The 19,619-nt window shown below is 52.0% G+C and overlaps 2 protein-coding genes across 2 annotated transcripts; both read left to right on the forward strand.

Moving 5' to 3' along the window:
* Window positions 1–561: 561 nt before the first annotated feature.
* Window positions 562–14,119, forward strand: LMAN1L (lectin, mannose binding 1 like). The gene is given in 17 exon segments (XM_036272799.1): window positions 562–1,113; window positions 1,116–1,235; window positions 1,735–1,754; window positions 4,031–4,184; window positions 4,293–4,308; window positions 4,311–4,399; window positions 4,490–4,548; window positions 8,948–9,108; window positions 9,390–9,667; window positions 10,873–10,928; window positions 11,279–11,285; window positions 11,570–11,678; window positions 11,681–11,691; window positions 12,333–12,459; window positions 13,864–13,915; window positions 13,995–14,030; window positions 14,032–14,119. Coding segments are annotated over 17 exon segments (1,560 nt in total). The 5' UTR covers window positions 562–936.
* On the forward strand, window positions 13,725–19,041 carry CPLX3 (complexin 3). Its single transcript, XM_036265181.1, has 4 exons — window positions 13,725–13,746; window positions 15,089–15,288; window positions 16,406–16,493; window positions 18,251–19,041. Exons 2-4 carry the CDS (start codon window positions 15,125–15,127, stop codon window positions 18,473–18,475), a joined length of 477 nt encoding a protein of 158 aa, XP_036121074.1. The 5' UTR covers window positions 13,725–13,746; window positions 15,089–15,124; the 3' UTR covers window positions 18,476–19,041.
* The last annotated feature ends 578 nt before the right edge of the window (window positions 19,042–19,619 follow it).

Below are 19,619 nucleotides of genomic sequence, written 5' to 3' on the forward strand. Positions count from 1 at the left end.
CCAACCTGAAAAGTTAAATTCAAGGCCAGCCCTGGCCAGTTTGGCTCAGCGGTTAGAGCGTCGGCCTGCGGTCCGGAGAGACCCGGGTTCGGTTCCTGCTAAGGGCACGTACTTCGGCTGCAGTTTTGTCCCTGGCCCTGGTTGGTCATGCGGGTGGCAGCCACTCGATGTGTCCCTTCACGTCGATGTTTCTCTCTCTCTCTCCCTTCCTCTCTCTCCCTCCCACTCTATCTGTACAAAAAATGGAAAAATGTCCTCGGGTGAGGATAAAAATAATAAATAAATAAATAAATAAATTCAAGGCCAAATGCTGTGCCATCCACACCCGCCAAGCTCTGGGATATTTGGAAGCAGATCCTAGACACCATATTGATTCCTCCAGAAAGCTGTAATACATTTCTCCAAAAGACTTTGTAAAAATATAACCACAATATTGTCATTACTCCAAAAAATCTTAACAATTCCTTAATTTAATCAAATATCCATTGTTCAAATTTCCCCAATTGTCTCATTTTTCCCTCTAGTTGGTTAAAATTAGGCTTCAAACAAGGTTCACACACTGCATTTGTTTGCTCTGTTTTTCATGTAGTTTATTTGTTGAAGAAACCAGGCTGCTTGGAGGCATGAGCCATTGGTAGAGAGCTGAGCATGACAGTAGAGAGAGCAGGACAGGGACGGATGGGGTGGATGCTGGGCACAGTCAGGACATCCACCTGCAGGACAGAGGCAGCCGGCAGCATGTGGAGGCCCTTCCTGAGCCAACAGGAGAGACCAGAGCTACTGACAGGTGGGCTTATCCATGTGATCCCTGAGGTCCCTCAGGTGGGGGAGCTGAGGGAAGATGGAAAGATGGTCTGAACCGAGGTGCAGGAGCAGAGCTCAGGCTGGCCCAGTGGGGGAGGGGCAGGGCCTGAGGGCAGGCCCAGAAGGAGCAGGATGTCTGTGTCAGGAGGGAGGGAGAGTGCAGTGCCAAAAGCCAGTACCCAGCTCCTTCCGGAGCCCCTCCCTGGCCTCCCTGCTAGGGATCCACCCTGGGCCCAGACACCAGATCTTTTTACAATACCTGTGGTCAGTGGCCCTGATCCCTTGCTCTGCCTTCTCCTCCTCCTGCTCCTGGCCTCCCACAGCCAGAAGCCACTGAGGGGGGCCATCCTCCTCAGTAAAAGTTTGAGTACAAGCTCAGTTTCAAGGGACCAAGCCTGGGCCTGGAACATCATTCTCGAGCCATCATGAAGGTGAGGAGTGGAGTGGGGACCAGTCATGCTCAGGGTTCCTTAGAGTGCCAGAGCGGCTGACCACTCGAGGTGGCTGTGATTTGGTGAAGGGTGTGCCTGCCAATACCAGCCTCTGGCCCAGATAGGTCCAGGCCTAGGGCAGGCCGTGCCAGGGCCCCAGGACCGCTCCCAGGCTTGTCTCCTGTTCCACCCACTACATCACACTCCTATCCACCGGCCTCAGTTCCTCCTCTCTGCCTCTTTCCTTCTCTGCCCTAGGGTTTCTCTCTTCTACTTCTGCCTCCTCTTGGAGGTCCCTCCCATCGCCCCTGCCTCTTGGACCCATGAACACACACACACACACATGTTCACATGCTGAGTCCCAGACACACAGACACAAGGCAACTTGGACCAGCACAAACCTCTACTCTCCTGGCTCCATGCTGTTGAGCCTATGGCAGTCCATGAGAACTGGGGGGCTGCCTGGAAGGGGGCACCTCATGGCCGGCTGTTTTGCCAGAGCGACACCAACTCTGCCCTGTATGTGTGCTGGGTGGGAGCAGTCATGAGAGCATCTTAGTCCACAGGTCTGCGTTCAGGGCCTTCCAAACCCTAACCTATACAGACTCTGTCTTCTACTTAAATCTTGTTCAAAAAGATTTTTGAGAATTTACAAGGACCTATGCAATAGAAAGGAGCTTAAATTAGGAGTGAGCAAGAAGAATGAAGCTTAGGGTTGGGGTTGAGGCATAAAATGAGTCCAGGAACTTGGCTTGTTGCCAAAACATAGGCCTGTCCAGGTCATGCCAAGCCTTCTGAGTTGGGCCATGGATCTGGTTCAGAGCCTCCTACCTGGTAAAGCAAAGAGAAGCAGATCCATTGTATATTTCTGTGTCTATGAGATGTAAGTTCTTAAAAATGGCACTATTCCCGACTGAGACCAGAACAAATATCCCTTTAAGATGACAGGCCCTGACTTGGGGTCTTGGCCCAATCCTGTTCACAGAGGCACAAGGAAGTAAACAAAGGAGGCGCTGTTTCTCACAGCACCAAGCCAGGCTCTGCCTCAGGGCCAGGCTGACAGGGCCTGTGCCACATTCACTGCTGTGGGGCTTGCCAAGCCTGGGGTGTCACAGACCATGTGGAGGAGTAAACCACCCAGTGTATGCCCATTGTCCATTCATTCATTCATTGATCCTTTTATCGGACTCCCTCCCCCATGTCTCTCTGTGTCCAGCTCCAAGATAAAGGGCTGCATCAGGCTCAAGGAGCTCACAGTCCCATGAACAATCCACATAAATCTCAAGGCATAAGTGTAGTAGTCAGTGGGCAATCCTTGCCTCCTACAAGTCACTTCAGAGGCAGTGATGGCTTCCAAGGGTCTCCAGGACTTCTGGCCTTGCAGCCTCTGAGCCTCCTTACCCCCAGCCCTAGACTAAGAAAACAGGCTGGCCATGGCTGGTTTGGCTCAGCGGTTAGAGCGTTGGCCTGCGGTCCAGAGAGACCCAGGTTCGGTTCCCGCTAAGGGCATGTACTTCGATTACAGTTTGCCACTGGTTCTGGTTGGGCCGTGCGGGTGGCAGCCACTCAATGTGTCCCTTTCATGTCAATGTTTCTCTCTCTCTTTCTCTCTCTCCCTCCCGCTCTATCTGAATAAAAAATAGAAAAATGTTCTTGAGTGAGGAGGAAAAAAAACAGGCTGGAATAGTAGTCTCTAGAAAGTCCTGGCGGGGACTGAACCCTGGACCAGGTTCCAGTCTGGCAGGATGGAGGGGTGAGGAGCCAGCCAGGGTAGGGAGCCAACTAGGGTGGGATCTCTGATCTCCCTTTTCCTGGTTTCTGCCAATCCTGCCTCAATTTCTCTCCACTTTCCTCCCTCCTACAAAATAGGGCTCCTTTGTCCCCCTCACCTCCACTAGTGGTAATTCTCACACACACATACTCCATCCCTCACCCTTTCTTCAGTCCCGAAGGCTAATTCCACTTTTGTTTTCATGCTTTCTTCACCTTCAATTGCTCTTTCTAAAATTTCCCCACCAGCACTGACCAGTTTGGCTCAGCAGTTAGATCAGGCCCATGGACCAATGAGTCGCAGGTTTGATTCCAGTCAAGGGCATGTACCTCAGTTGCGGTTCGTCCCAGGCCCTGGTCGGGGTCGTGCAGGAGGCAACCAGTCAATGTGTCCCTCTCGTGTTTCTCTCTCTCTCTGTGTCTCCCTTCCTCCCTCCCTCCCACTCTATCTGAAGATAAATAGAAAAATATCCTCAGGTGAGGATTTTAAAAAATAAATAAAATTTCTCCACCAGAAAGCACCCCCCCCCCACTCCAGCCTCATTTGGGCACACTAGAGTCCTCTCAAAGTACTCTCCTGTGCTCTATGGTCTCGCCATGTCCTTTCCCCTCATAGGGCCTCAGTTTCCTCATCTGAGAAACAGAAAGGGTTAGATACAAAGCTCTCTCCTGGTGGAAGACGCTTGTACTTTGCAGTTAGATGGAGCTGAGTTCCAATCTGCTTAGTTCCTTAACTTTTCCTAGCCTTAGTTTTCTCAACTGTGAAATGGGGTCCGATAAAAACAGACTTGTGGTGAGGCTCCAGTGAGAAGGCAGGCAGTGCTCGGCATGGGCCTGGCATCCGTCACCCTCTCTGGTGCCAGGCTCCGACGCCTACTTCTTCAGTGGATTCTTGTGTCTGGCCAGCCAGCCTGGTGTTTAATGGCAGGCCTAGTGCTTCCTTCTCCCAGAATGAGAGGATAAGAGAAAATAATGGGGAAGAAAGGGAAGGTGGAACTCAGGCCCTGAATTGCCCTGGTCCACAGACACCATCTGGGCCTGGAGAAAGTGCAGCTGGCCACACCCATGCAGAACTAAAGTGGTACAGTGTAGAGTGGGGCCCCTGTCCTCTTCTCTGGTTGGCAGGTGGACATGCAGATGAGGGTGACTGGACCAGGGCACCAGGGAACCTAGGGCATGGTGAGTGGCCCCCATCAAGGCCTGGCAGAGGATGTAAGTCAGGGAGGTGGGTGCTGAGCCAAGGGTTCCAGTGTCCCACGGGGGAACTGAGCAGCTGGGGACCCACAGGCTGTGTGATACACCCAGAGCGGGGCTGAGTCAGCTCTTTCCTGGTGGAGCCTGCCTTGAGGGATGGCATCAGGATCCTCTTTGACTCCTCAGCTCAGGATACCCAGGTGAGTAGTGGTCTTCTGCCTGCCCCCTGCCCACACCCACACCCTCCTCCTTGTGCCCACAGCTCAGGCTGCCTGTCACCTCTCATTTAGGACAGCCCTGCCATCCATGTGCTGGCCAGTGAACAGCACATCCCCTACAAGCTGCTTCAGTAAAGGCCTGTCTGACTGACTCCTGCCCCAATTCCTGGGCTGTATCCACACTGCCCACTCGTGCCCCTGCCCCAACCTCTGACAAGGAGCCAAGCCCTCCTAGGGATGTGCCCTCCTTGCTCATCTGAGTTGATAGCTCAGCTAGTGCCTCCCTGGGACTCCCTCCCACTCAGTCCCAGCTGTGCCTCCTCTAGGCCCAGGAGCAGAGTTTGCTTGCTCTTCCTGGGAACCACCCCAGGGGGTCCTCCATTCATGCAATCCAACAGCTCCAGATCAGTGGGGATAGTGAAATGATGCAGGTGAGTCCTGTGCTGAGCGTTTTCTCTCATATCATCTCATCTGATGCACAACATTCTTGAGAAGTGGGGATCGTTAGTCCCAACTACAGGTGAAGATATTGAGGCCCAGAAAGGTGAGGTGATTTGCCCGAGGTTACACAGCTGTGTACCGACCTGAGCTTTGAGGCCAGACTTGCCTGTGGAGGGTCTGTGCCCCCTACCCACCCTAATGCCAGCTGCCTGTCAGCGCCCTTCCCTTTCTCCGGATGATGTGGTTTCCACTCCCTCCCCAGTTCACAGCCTCCTCAGTAGCTGGGCCAGTTCATCAGTGTCTCTCAGCAAACATCCCTTAGCTCATTACAATTAGAATAATTGCTGACATTTATTGGAGCGGAGTTTACTGTGTGCCAGGCACAGCGCCAAGCACTTCACATTGTTATGAGGTAGTTTCAATTATTATCCTCAATTTAAAGATGGGGACGTGGGCCCTGACCAGTTTGGCCTGTTTGGCTCTGGAGTTGATCTGGCCGAGGCATGCGGGTTTGATCCCCAGCCCTGGCCTGGGGTTGTGCAGAAGGCAACTAATCAATATGTCCCTGTCTCTCTCTATCTATCTCTGTCCCCCCAATATTCCCCTCCCTACCTTCCACTCTGTCTAAAAATCAATGGAAAAAAATATCCTTGGGTGAGGATTAACAACAACAACAACAACAAAAAAGATGGGGAAGTGGGAGCTTGGAAAGGTAACTTGCCCAAGGTCACAGCAAGGAAGCGAACACAGGTGGCTGCTCAGATCTGGCTTCTCCCTACTCTGTGCCTCCCCTTCTGGTCTGAAGGTGCAATGACATGTGAGCTGTGCCTGTGTCTGTGTGCCCAGAGAAACTCAGGACTTCTCAGGCTCAACACCCTTCTCTCCTTTCTCCCCAGAGCCTGCTGCACAGCCCTGCAGGACAGGCGGGCTGGTCGTATTGTCCTTGTCCACTAGGACACATCTTGTGTTGTCTGTCCTGCTCCAGTCCAAGATTGGCAGAGGGACAGGAAAGAGAAGCCCTACCCAGAGGCACGGGGTAGGGGCTTGGAGTTTAAGGAAAGGGGAAAGAGGGAAGGACAGTGGGAGGAGGTGGTGGGTCTGGGGGATTGAGGTTGGAATTCCACATAGAGTCCAGCCTCTGTCTCCCAAGGGAAGAGTCACAGAAAGACCTTTGACCTCTTCTGTGAACTCTAAGTCCCTGTATTCTGCCAGGAAGGGCTTGCTCTCTTGCCCCTCTCTCTTCTGCTAAGGGAGCACGTCCCAGCAGGTCATCCAGTTGGGGGGACGTGACACTGCAGGCCTGGGAAGAATGGCCTCTGGGACCACCCCCACTGTCCAGGACGTAGGTCCTGTGTGGCCCTGCTCTACTCTAAGTACCCACAAAGATGTAGTCAGCCTTTGTTACCACAACTTCTGGAACTGGCCATAGCCCTCCGGGGCACAGCTCACATACTGGGAACAAGGTCTTCCCATAAGCAGGTCCTACACATGCACAGCCTGATTTGCTTTTTCAGGTTCTATGATCGAGCAGGTTGTGTACACTACAGGGCTCAGAGCTACAAAGATGCTGTGTGATCTGTCGTCCATGGCCCCAACAAACTAGTGCCTATGACACCACACAGGGTCACTGGAACATAGGGCAACACATACACAGGATCCTCCTTCCTACACAGAATCCAAACTGGCTCAAAGCACATACCTGTGGGGGCTAACAACATGAGACCAGGTGTGCAAACCTCTCCATGACAATCTGGCACCAAACCCTGTGGTGACCTGTCCCCCTTTAGGGCTAGGGGAGCCAGAGACTCAGAGTTGGGGATAATTTCACCCGCTTGGGGCAGGGGAGAGGGAGGGTCCCACCCACAGGGTGCTCACTCCCTCTGTGCCCCTCAGGTGTTCTTGAACACTTCCAGATACCTGGATTTGGTCTGCTTTGATGTGGGATCCCTGCTTTAGACCCTGGGAAGTTTCTTTGGAGTCTCAGCAGCCATCAGAACCCTGGAAGGTAAGAGCAGAGGAACAGTGCCTAATGAATCATCCTGGAAACACATTCTACGGAACACTGGGTGTGGGACCAGCCGCTTCCTCACTGTGTGACCTGGGCAAGTCCTGAGTCCTCTCCTGTCTGCCTTGCAGAGTTGTAAAGTCTCAAATTGGATAAAACACGAGAAGCTTTTATTCCAGTGTTGGCCTCATAAGTGCCCCTAGCTGGGAGCTGTGGGGCGAGTGGAAGAGGGACAGCCATGAGGGACATTTAGGGAAATGGAGCAAAGAATGTACTTAAATTTTTATTTTTTTTTATCCTCATCCGAGGACATTTTTCCATTTTTTTGTTCAGATAGGAGGGAGAGAGAGGAAGAGAGAGAAAGAGAGAGAAACATCGACGTGAAAGGGACACATCGAGTGGCTGCCACCCGCACATCCAACCAGGGCCGGGGACAGACTGCAACCGAAGTACGTGCCCTTAGCGGGAACTGAACCCGAGTCTCTCTGGACCGCAGGCCGATGCTCTAACTGCTGAGCCAAACCGGCCAGGGCAATGGAGCAAAAGATGTAATGGAGAGTCCATAGAGGGACCTACAGTTGGTGCAATTAGACAGTGGAAATTTGTGAATGCCAAGATTTTCAGTCTTTAGACTCTGGGCACTGGTGAGTCATGGAAGGTTTCTGAGGAGAGTGACATGGTCAGAGCCATGTTGAGGAGGTGGCCACCACGTGGTTGCTTTTGTCAGAAGCATCCTGGGGGCCTTAGGGTGTCACTCAGTCTGCTTCCATGGCTCTAGCCCAGGACTGTCCAACTTTCCTACTCAGTGGGGGCCCACCTCTGGGGGGGAAATCAACCCTCACAGCCCACCCATCTGCTTGTCTGACCCTAATACCTTTTTTATGAAGTAAGCAAGACAAGGGTCACTGCTGTCTAAAGCCAACAGATCTGCTTTGGCCGGTTTGGCTCAGCGGTTAGAGCGTCGGCCTGCGGCCCAGAGAGACCCGGGTTCGGTTCCCGCTAAGGGCATGTACCTCGGTTGCAGTTTGTCCCCGGCCCTGGTTGGTCGTGCGTGTGGCAGCCTCTCGATTTGTCCCTTTCGCGTCGATGTTTCTCTCTCTCTCTCTCTTCCTCTCCCTCCAGCTCTATGTGAACAAAAAATTTAAAATGTCCTTGGGTGAGGATTAAAGTCAACAGATCTTTTGCCTGCCTGAAATATAATGGAGCCTGAGGTGTGAGAACTGAGTGAGTGGGCTACTGGGAGTGAGAGATCTTCCCTCTCCTTCTCTATCCCCCTATCCAGATGACCATGATGTCTTTTTTTTTTTTAATCCTCACCCAAGGACATTTTTGCATTTATCTTCAGATAGAGCGGGAGGGAGAGAGGGAGGAAGAGAGAGAGAGAGAAACATCGATGTGACAGAGACACATCAACTGGTTGCCACCCACACCACCCCAACCAAGGCCGGGGAAAAACTGCAACCGAGGAACGTGCCCTTAGTGGGAACCAAACCCGGGTCTTTCTGGACCACAGGCTGATGCTCTAATTGCTGAGCAAAACCAGCCAGGGCGACTATGATGTCTTGTCCTTTCTGACCTCCAGTCTGAGTGAACCAAGTCCAGAGGCCTTGGGGGGAGGACTGAGGAAGAGGCAGCTCAAGGATCCCTTCTCTTTGCAGCTGCTTCTGCATGCTATCAGACCTGCCATTCCAATCATTATCTCGACCTGCTTTCTGAGCCTTGCTCAGGTCAGGCCTGTGCTGGGCAGTGCTGGTGACAGAGGTGACCCAGAGCCAGGGCTTGTCCTCAGGGACTTCCCAGGCTGTGGGAGCACAGAGGAGGAATCCTAACCAGCCAGGGGAGCAGGAAAGGCTACCTAAAAGATATGTGCTTGAAGGAGCAGTTAACTGAGTGGAGTGGCATAGACAAAGGCCTGAGGCCTGCGAGAACTGTAAGGCTCAGAGGCCCAGAAACTGCAGGGCCTAGAGGCTGAGCTGAGGAGCAAGGGCACTTCCCTGGCTGAGGTGAATGTATGGTCAGAGAGAGAGACTGGGCTTGTGGGAAACCCTGTGGGAAGGCTCCCCTCGTCCCCAGATCTCCCATAGGTTTCAGGCCCAAGACTTTGTCTTCCTCCTCCAGGCTCTTCGTGGAGGTAGAGCAGCTCCACCTGGGATGCAGCTAGAAGGGCTATGGGCAAGGCTGGCTCTGGGCACCAGGGAAGACATGATTCCAAAGACTAGGAAGAGGGTAGGAGCCCAGGGAGCAGGCAGGTGGGGAAGGGGCCCATTTGAGTATCATAGGATCCCCTTCTCTTCAAATCAGGAGTCCTTTAACCAGTGGGGAAATGGAGGTTATATTTAAGCAGTCCCTGGGGCCTAGGTGTTCTCTCCTACCCCCGCCCCACCACCCAGACACATTTTTCCAGGGGAAGAGTCTTGGAGGCAGAAGCCATGACTTTCTGTTCCCTTTTCCAAGAAGCCCCCAGTAGGTAGGATATGTTGCCCCACCCCAGCTGGCTGGCTGTCCCAGCTCTGCACCAATCCCCAGGGGAAATAATTTTTGACCTGGAGGAGACATTGAACAGACACAAGCAGATCCTGCAGAATCTCTCTGAGCACTTGGCCCAGGCTGAGAGGCAATGGAAGCAGCAGCTGGGGTCCCCAGGTCAGGCCAGGCCTGAGGGAACCTGGGTGAGTAGCCCCCAGAACATTCATCCAGGCCTGGAGAAGCTGAGCTCCCTAGGCACTGGATCCCATGGCACCAGTGGGCTCCTTGTGTCCAAAAAGAGGAGCAAGCACTATACTTGGGAACTACTATCCCCCAAGGTCTGGAGGGAAAGGAGGGCAAGGTTGATAGAGTGGACCTACTAGGGGATTGTGCAGGAAGGTAGCTCTGTATAAGCAAATGCCTAAGAAGCCACACAGCTGGGGCTGGAGAGAGGAGAAGCCAGGTATTTGGACATGGGTCTGTAGACAAGTGATAAAAATAGACTGGCTTCAATTTGCATGTAGCTCCACATGTGACTTGATTGACATATGGCTCACTTAATGCTCAGATGCACCGGAGTCTGTTCATCTCCACTGCTATCCTGGCTTCTCCCTAGGGAGTCATGCCCCATGGCAGGCCCAGCCTAGGGCCTGAGAATTAAACCAGCCAAGATGTTAGATGCTGGGCAGAAGAGACCAGCGACTCCTGTGGGTTTTGCTGGGCTCCAGTAGCTTGAGGTTTCAATCTTGTGTCCTCAGGCCAAAGCATCTGTGGCTGGGCTGCTGGAGTGGGGAAGAGAGGAGGGGCACCACCCTCCAAGGCTAGGCCTCTCTCATCCTACTTCCAGGCCCAAGATCCTTCCTACTAGATTCTACTCACCCCAGAGAGGCCACTTCTCTAGGTCACTCAGCAAGACAGGGGCTCAAGCATTAGGATTTGACTGGCACTGGCCACAGCTTGGACTGTACCCCAGGGGACGTGGGGAGGAGAGGCCTGAATGGGGCTTCTGCCTCATTCAGGGGTAGAACCACTTCTGGAAAGTGGAGGGATTCTGAGAAACCCCAGGAGTGGCCACTGTCTGGGGGAGGAGGGAAGGACCACCCTCAGGGAAAGGAGTTTGAGAGGAGGCATAATCCAGAAGCCAAGATGAACAGGGGTCATATGAACTCAAAGTGTCCATAAGGAGAGCCAGGTAATCAAGTGCAGCCTCTAGAAGAAAAAGGACTTCAGTGCCCTAGGGAAGGTAGACTCTGAGAACAGAGGGGCTGTGCCCTGGCTGTTTTGCTCAGTGGTTAGAACGTCACGGACCAAAGGGTTTCAGGTTCGATTCCCACTTAAGGGCACGTACCTGCATTGCAGGTTCAATCCCTGGCCCTGTTTAGGGTCATGCAGGAGGCAACCAATTGATGTGTCTCTCTCATCTCGATTTCTCTCTCTCTCACTCTTCCCCTCCTTCCCTTCCACTCTATCTAAACATTAATGGGGAAATATTCCTGGGTAAAGATTAACAACAACAACAACAAAAAGGCTTGCTTTCCTACAGGACTCTGCCAAGGTCAGCACCCTGCTCAGTGGACAGTGGACTCTGCTCCAGGACCTGTAAGAGATTAAGTAAAGGCATAGGAGTAGAAGGGATCATGAGGGTAGAGGGAAGAGAAACCCCATTCTACCAACTTCCCACCCAACATTCCCACCCCAGGGAGTTATAGTAAATCTGAAAATGCCTCCTGGAAGGCATTTTGATGGGATTCTTGGAGGGAGCACAACCAAGATAAGGCCTAGTGGTGGTAGGTCCCTGACTTTCTTTTGCCCCTTCCAATCTTCCAGCATCCCACTCTAAGACAGGTTTCTGGAGATATCCATACAGCTTGGGGGACAGGGGGTCATTTTGATGCTGGGTTTCAGGCTGGATACTGTGGCTACAGCCCAACCCCTGTCCCCCCATCTAGACTGGGAGTGGGAAGATGGGACAAGGGAGAAGAACTACATCCCCTGGGGACTGGGGATGAAAGGTAGAGGCTCAAGAAGCCTGCAGTTGAGACAGATAACTTTAGGGAGATCCTTCGCTGAGCTAAAGCTGTCTCAGGATCCAGGAAGGAGGTTTGGGGTAAGAACAGTCCCCAAGAAGGGGCCCTATAGATGGTGCCTGTTTCCCACCTAGATGCTGCCTCTGGGAATTATAAGAAATGTGTGACCAGAAGGGATAATGAGTCCTCTTCTTGGTGTCCACTCCCCACCAGGACACAGCAACTCACATGGCTTCAAGAGCCCAGGTCTTCTACCTGCCTGTGGGCATCAAGCATCATTTCTCAGAGTGGGCCCAGATCCTGAGCCTCCTACAGAAGGACCTTTGGGCCCAGCAGTGAGGGGGAAGGAAGGGGAATAATGGGGGTTCTATCCCTGAAATCTGGGCTCAGCCCCTTCTTCCAATACTTCTGTAGCCCCAGGCCCTCTTGTCTTAGCTCTCCCCTCCTGGGTCCCCTGGAAGGCAAACCTGTGTCTGTATGTGTGTGTACATGTACACGTGCACACAAGGAACATAGCTCATCTTCTCTGTGCCCTCTCTGCTCTCTGGAGAGTCCCACAGACTCTTAGTGCTAGCAAGGCCCTGGAGACCACTTGGTCCAACTCCCTCAGTGACTAGAAGAGAAATGGGAGTGGGCTGTGCCCATGATCACTCAGAGAAGCATGCTCTTCCCCATACCCCTGCCCCATCTTGCTCTTTCCCTCGTCTTTGCTATCACCCTGTCTTTTGGTATTTCTCTCTCTCAAGAACCTTTGGTCCCCTGATGATCCCAGGCTCCAGGCCTTCCCAGCTGTTCCCACAAATGGCAACTGGGGAGGAGGAGGCAGCTTTGCATTCTGGCCCCTCTCCAGTGCCCTGGGTAAAAACCAGAGCACCCAAGCCTGAGAGAGAAACAGAGGCCACAATGGCCCAAATTCCAGGACCCCTCCCCTCCTGGGTAAAAAACTGATCCGGGACCTTAGAACTTCCCCTTTCAGAAAGCAGGAGGCAAGGACCCCTGCCTACATGACCAGCCCCCAGGGGCATCCTCATGCCTGCAGCCCAGCACCTTCCTGTTCTTCCTCCTTATTCAAACTGTAGTTTTCTCCTTCTACCTGCACTCAGGTGGGCCAACCTATAGGCAGGACCTTCCATACTACCTGGCTTGGGTCTGGGGCACAGTCATTTGCTTTGAGAGAGAGAGCATTAAGGTCCAGGTCCACCTGCCTGGTCTACCAGCTGGCAATGAACAGTGCCTATTCTTTCAAGAGGCACTATACTAATCACATGTTCAGCCACTGATCTCATCTAGATCCTGCCCTCACAATAATTACTCTCTACTGTGTGAAACCAACAAGTACCTGATAGTCACACCCTATGTGGTCAGTGCCATGATGGCAGGAAGCTTGGGGGCTATAACAGTACAAGAAAAAGCATCTGACTCAGTTTGGGGAGATCAGGGAATCAGCCAAGAAGGGATATTTGATATGGGTCATCAAGGCAACTAGTTTTCCAACCTGATAAGTAAAGTCATCAATACAGAGGAAACAGCATGAGAAAAGGCATGGAAGCCCTGGCAGGTTTGGCTCAGCGGTTAGAGCATCGGCCTGTGGTCCAGAGAGACCCGGGTTCGGTTCCCGCTAAGGGCATGTACCTCGGTTGCACTTTGTCCCCGGCCCTGGTTGGGTTGTGTGGGTGGCAGCCACTCAATGTGTCCCTTTCACGTTGATGTTTCTCTCTCTCTCCCTCTCCCACTCTAGCTGAACAAAAATGGAAAAATGTCCTCGGTGAGGATAAAAAAAAAAATTTTTTTTAAAAAGAAAAGGCATGGAAGCATAAAGGAAACACAATATTGTGAAGAAAAAGTGGCAAGTTCAGTACTGCCAGAGCAAAGGTTGGGACCAGTTTGTGAAAATGGGCATAAAGAATCACAAAGGGCCCTGGCCAATTTTGCTCAGTGGTTAGAGCATCGGTCCAGAGAGACCTGGGTTCGGTTCCCACTAAGGGCATGTACCTCAGTTGCAGTTTGTCCCCAGCCTGGTTGGGGTTGTGTGGGTGGCAGCCAATCGATGTGTTTCTCTCACACCGATGTTTCTCTCTCTCTTCCTCCCTCTCTCCCTCTGTTTTATCTGAAGATAAATGCAAAAATATCCTCGGGTGAGGATAAAAAAACAATAAAAAAAAGAATCACAAATGTTGGGGGCAGGTTACTCTTTCTGCTTGGTGGACGTTTGTTGAATGAATGAAACATTTAGAAATGTAGGGTGTGCTAAAGAACTCAGAAATGCGATTGACCGTTTTTGTTGTTGGAATTTCAAGACAAGAAGAATCAGTGTAGGCCAGAGTGGCCCTGGAGGAGCAGTGAAGTGTGCTGAGCTTTAAAAGCGGAGTTGCAGAGGGGACAACCTCCAGGTGAGGAGAACAGCAAAAGTATGAGGTAGAATGATGACAGGCTATGTATTACATAGGAGTACAATGAGCCACCCGGATAGACCCTGAATATCAGGGGGACAGTGTGGTCCTTAATAGGGCAGGCCAAAGGAGCCACAGAAGGTTCCAGATCAGGGGAGGCTGTGGTAAAGTAAGTGTAATAAAGTATAAGGAGCCTGCTCTCAAAAGTCTGGAAGGGAGAGGCCCAAGTCACCTTCTCGCCCTGGCAGTAAGCAGGAGCTGGATGAGAGCCTTCAGGACTGTCTGCAGCCTTCCCCTGAGTCCTGCACCATGCATTCTTAGGGCTCTAGGGGCTCTGAGGAGGCAGGCCCTCTCCCCTAGCATGCATGGGTGACCTCCCTCAAAGCCCTGAAGGAGTATCCAGTTCTTTTCACTGGAAAGTGAATGGTGCCTGGGGGGCAGAGGTCTAGGCCAGTATCTTCCCTCTGGGTGCCCAGTTCCTGCGCACACCTTATCTTTTGGGGAGCTCCAACCTTATTAAAAGTGACCCTCCCCATGCTTTGATATGCTCATTTACCTTCCAGGTTTGCCTTTATCTCTCTGAAGGCTTTTCTACCTCCTTTGGAGAGGTAGCTGGGAGTGGGCTTCAAGCAGGCAAGGAGGCCAAGGTCTGGCATGACCACCAAAAGACTGTATACCCCACAGACCTTGAGCCCTAGGAGGGAAAGGAAGTCACAACTGTGTATAATTCTTTCCCCAGATTCACCAGAACGAGGAGAAGTGTTTTCAGGTGCCCTTCCTGTATCAACCCAGCTAGCATCACCATGAACAACTCTCTCTCCCAACTCCCTTCAGCTCCAGGGGTCAGAAAGGCAGGAGCCTGATGGAGAACTCAATGAGGCAATCCATGGAGCCATAATTGGGATTCCCTGCTCTCTGGTCTCTCTGCCTTTTTCAGTGTGAAGCTTTCTAAGCAGCTGCTGGGGCAGCAGGTTGGGAGAAGCATGGGGTAGGGCCCAGGGCTGGATTTTTGCCCCTGGCTGCAACTCTCTGGGGATTAGGGAGCAGGGTCAGCATAGCCCATCCCCCTCGGGAACGACCCCACCCCAGAAGGCCTTAATCCGTTGTCAGCAGTGCCCGGCAGAGCTTGGCGTTGAAGGAGGCACATGGGAGAGGAGGGAGTGCAGAGCGGGCACGTGGTCTAGCCGCCTCAGCCCCGTGCATGCCCCACCCCCCGCCCCTGGTGAGGAGGGGTTTGCGAGATGGGGGTGGGGCCGGGGCTGGAGAGCCAGCAGCGGGCGGCTCAGAGAGTTGGGTGGTGGCCTGCAGCGAGAGCTGTCCGCAAGTCCTAGTGCTGAAGCAGGTGCGGACGCGCCCGGGACCGGAGTCAGCGAAGACCATGGCGTTCATGGTGAAGACCATGGTGGGCGGCCAGCTGAAGAACCTCACCGGGAGCCTGGGGAGTGGCGAAGACAAGGGGGACAGGGACAAGTCGGCGACCGAAACTCAGGGTATGAGCCGAGAGGAGTATGAGGAGTATCAGAAGCAACTGGTAGAAGAAAAGTGAGTGGGATCCCTTCCCAGCTCCAAATACCCTCTCCCACACTCCACCTTCCAGCTGCCAGGCCAAGCCCTAGGGCAGTCTCAGACCCCAATCCCCTTCCCTACTTTTCTAGACTGGTAAGAAGCTGGGATGTGCACCTCTAGGCTGCTCTCTGCCACCCCCAGTCACATTTCAAACCCAGGACCCTGCCCCAGCTTCGCATTCAACCCAGAGGAAGTGGGGGCAGGAGCGGTAGGGATCTGGGACCAGGTGGGGCACGTGCATTTCAGACCAAACAAGTAATCCTTTAATCCGATCTAGTTCCAGCATCTGTGACTTCCAAGTGGAACTCCTCTGAGCCTGAGGCTCTGAGAACAGCGATGCAGTTGAGAGGAGCTCAGTCAAGGCGACAGATCCTGAAATGGGGGCATTCATAGATATTAAATCCACTGGTGTGCAGACAATGCTAAGACAGCTAGAGTAGAGTTAGAGGCTGGACTCCAGAGCTGCTTGGGTCAGATCCTGCTTTGCTTCTTTTTAGCTAGGTGATTTTAGGCAAGTTACTTAACCTTTCAGTGCCTTGGTTTCCTTTTCTGTAAAATGGGAATGGTAATTATAAAATATGCCTTATATATTTATGAGGATTAAATTACTTAATGCAAGTAAACTGCTTAGCACAGCACCTACCTAGCACATGATAAATCATTAAATGTTAGCTATAATTATTCCACTTAACCCTGATAACAGTTTTATGAATTGCAAAATCTTATCCCCATTTACAAAAGAGGAAAGTAAATGACTTACCCAAAAACATACCAAAAGTGGTAATGGAGCTGTACACAAACCCAAGTCTATTTCAGATACTTTCCCCCACTCGAAACAACCTGTCAGGGAGGGAAAAGACAGACTGAGTTGGAAACCTAGAGGGACATATATTAGGGAGCCAGAGTGACACCCCCTGCCCCATAGCTCAGTCCAGAGGCAGGTGTGGAGACTAGAAAGGGCACTGTGATGGGGGGGACAGGCCGCAAAGACCAACAGCAGCTGCCAGGTCCAAGCTCCCTCCTAACACACAGGCCCACAGGTGCCCAGCCCCTTAGTACTATGAGCAATGACTCCACCCTGGTGCCCCCGCAGGATGGAGCGGGACGCACAATTCACACAGAGGAAGGCAGAGCGGGCCACGCTGCGGAGCCACTTCCGTGACAAATACCAGCTGCCCAAGGTAAGTTTAGGAGATGGGGCTTCAAGGCACATCTGGGTCCCTGGGCCCCAGGCTCTGGACTCCTTTGCCTCACTTCGGGAGCCATGACTCTCAGCTCCTAAGACTCATGGAGAGCTTGGTTAGACCATTTGTTCATTCATTCTTTCACAATTAACTGGAGCCTGCCTAGGACTAGGGCTTGGTGAGGAGGGATAGCCCAGTTTTCCGGAGACTGGTAGGTTTGTGTTTCTGGAGCCAGTCCAGGCCCCTTTTGTCCTCCGACCCACGCTCATCCAATACAAGTCAGGCCCAGGCAGAAAAAGAGTTGGAAGGCAATAGATTTTGCTGTGGGGGTGAAGGCCCTTGGGGCTTCTGAACACCTGGGGAGGAGGAGTGGGGGAGAGAAAGCAGCACCCTCTGTGTGCCAGGCACTTAACCTTCACACCTCTACCTAACCCCAGCCAGGTAGCCATCATCCACATCTACAAATAAGGAAAGTGAGACTCAGATAGATTAAGGGACTTGGCTAAGATCATATAGCCAGTGAGTGATGGAGCTCAAGCTTATGAATGCTGACCCTGCTCCAGGCTCCTGGCTGCTTTCCAGGGTATGAGTCTGTCTGCAAAGAGCAAAATAACTCATTGGTTGTTCAGGCAGCCAGGAGGATGTCTCCTCTAGGCACTGCAGCACCAGATGGGCTGCAAGTGTTCTACTCCTGTTGCCTAAAGAGAGAACTGAGGCACAAGCTACTCCCAGTGCCCAGAAGTATGATAAACTCAGGAGAAAGAGAAATACAGTGCTATAGTATACTGACGATCTTGCACCTGAATTGGAAGATCAGATATATGACTATCACACCCACCCACTCAACAAATATTTCCTGAGCCCCTGACTGCCTCTGAATCCCCACAAGGCACCAGTGTTTTAGAAGCCTCTCAAAGGGAGAACAGGTCCAGAAAGCCTGACTTTCTGGGAAGTAGCTGATTTGAACATGCCTAGGAATGGTATGCATATGGATACCATTTCTACGTGGAAATGGTATCATTTCTCAAATGCTTGCATTAAGCATGTAAGAAATACAACTCCTTCCATCTGGGAACTCTGAGTCTAGTAAAAGAAGGAAGACTTAGCTGTAACTGAGTAGGACATACAGTGGAAAGCCCCAGGGCACCCAAAAGGATAGGAAAGTGCAATGACAATCAGTAGGTGCCTTGCAAAGAGAGCACAGATGTTGATATCACTGACATACATTTAAATCTAGTGATCCCACTTCCAAGCAGTATGACCATGGGCAAGTTACTTACTTAAATTACCTGAGACTTAATTTTCTTATTTGTAAAATAGAGAAAACAATACTTGCCTCACGGGGTCATTGTGAGAATTAAAAGCACTCGATTCAATATCAGCCGTATAATAGATGTTTGATGAATGGTACCCATCACTATTATTGGTAATGTCCTTCAGTGTAAACGATAGTCAATATATGACTAACTGTAACATTTTGACTCCTAGGTATTCCCATTTTGTCCTTACTCACTATGCTAATATCTTACTTTAGTATCTCAGAGTGAAGTAAAGTGATATAAAAATCCAAATGTCAAAAGCTTGATCTTGAGGGTGGAGGCTTGATCCTGAGATGTTGGGGTGGGGGCTGAGCTCACTGGAACATGGAGCTCAAGAATCTAGGAGCCTGGAACTCAGTCCAGTCCTCCTCCCTACACCCTCAGCTTGGGGTCGCATAGATCTCCAACCCCAGCCCAACCCTCCCTTCTCTTCAGAACGAGACAGATGAGAGCCAGATCCAGATGGCAGGTGGAGACGTGGAGCTGCCCCGGGAGCTGGCCAAGATGATTGAGGAGGACACAGAGGAGGAGGAGGAGAAGGCCTCAGTCCTTGGGCAGTTGGCCAGCCTTCCTGGCTTAGACCTTGGCTCACTCAAGGACAAGGCCCAGGCCACACTGGGGGACCTCAAGCAATCAGCTGAAAAGTGCCACCTCATGTGACTACTTCACCTGGGGTTGCTCACTGGGGTGACCAGAGGGCTGGGCTCACCTGAGCACTAAAATCAAGTCTCAATTTCCATGGACCCATACCCCATCTTGTTTTTGTTTCCCCTGTACCAGCCTAGCCCCAGAACACTTCTCTGCCCCCGCCTGCCTTCCAGTCTCTCTCCCCCACTACCCCTCAGGACTCACCCTCCATACTCAGCCTGGGGAAGCCTCCCAAGATTGTAGGAATAGGCCCAACTGACCTTCCCTAGCTATGGCCCCAAATTCCTGCACATAGGTACACCCTTAGAGACACACAGAGGGACACAGAGGCCTTGGAATGTGCAGAGGCATACACCACAGATGAATCCTGTTGCACACAGACACACACACACAAGCCGAGCCCCCTCTTGCCTCACCCCTCTAGACATCAACACTCAGATATGCTTAGGTAGGCTTTAGGCAGACAACCTCAGTAGACAGGAGGTCTGAGTTTGAGTCTACACATTTATCCTCCTTGAAATCCACTGCTCTTTCTGGGCCTCATTCCATCATAAATAAAATGAGGATGAACTGGGTGATTTTTAAGACTCTTTCCTAGCTTGGCCTCCCTGGCCCCTCGTATTCGGTAGTCAACCCCACATCCCTCCTTGGGCAGGGCAGCAGCTGCAGTTATAGCATCAAGCAGCTACCACTGTGGGCCCTGGCTCTTGGGAGCTGAGTGATGCTCTGCAAGGGACCAAGTGCCAAGGATGAAGCTGGCACCAAACAGTAATGCAGGCAGTTCCAGGCCTTCTCTGAGCCCAGGGCCCAGGGCCCAGCCTATTTCTGTTTTGTTCTTGTAGAACTCTCTCTCTCTGGATTCCATAGCTGGATCTCCTCACTCAGCTCAGTGAAAAATAAAAATTCCAAATGACCTGCTTATCCTCCCACTTCTTACTGAATTCCAAGAGTCTTGGAGTTCACAGGCCCCCCAACCCTGCTTTGGAATGGTGTCCTCTACCTCTTCATCACAGTTTCATAGGAGCACCAGCCTCTATACAATGTTCAACCCCTCTACATTCTCAGGGCCCTGGGCAAGGGCATGGGTCCCTTGCATTGACCAAGTACCAGGTCCAGCTTCTGGGCTCTGAAGAGAATGTGGCAGCCAGCTGGATGG

The sequence above is a fragment of the Molossus molossus genome, unplaced genomic scaffold (genome assembly GCF_014108415.1).
Source record: "Molossus molossus isolate mMolMol1 unplaced genomic scaffold, mMolMol1.p scaffold_m16_p_1, whole genome shotgun sequence".
NCBI lineage: Eukaryota > Metazoa > Chordata > Mammalia > Chiroptera > Molossidae > Molossus > Molossus molossus.

Excerpts from the sequence above, each read along its gene's own strand:
- CPLX3 (XM_036265181.1), top strand. The coding sequence starts at position 15,125 with ATGGCGTTCATGGTGAAGACCATGGTGGGCGGCCAGCTGAAGAACCTC. Across the intron at positions 15,289-16,405 it reads AAGCAACTGGTAGAAGAAAA|GATGGAGCGGGACGCACAAT; the intron begins GTGAGTGGGATC and ends GTGCCCCCGCAG. Across the intron at positions 16,494-18,250 it reads ACAAATACCAGCTGCCCAAG|AACGAGACAGATGAGAGCCA; the intron begins GTAAGTTTAGGA and ends CCTTCTCTTCAG.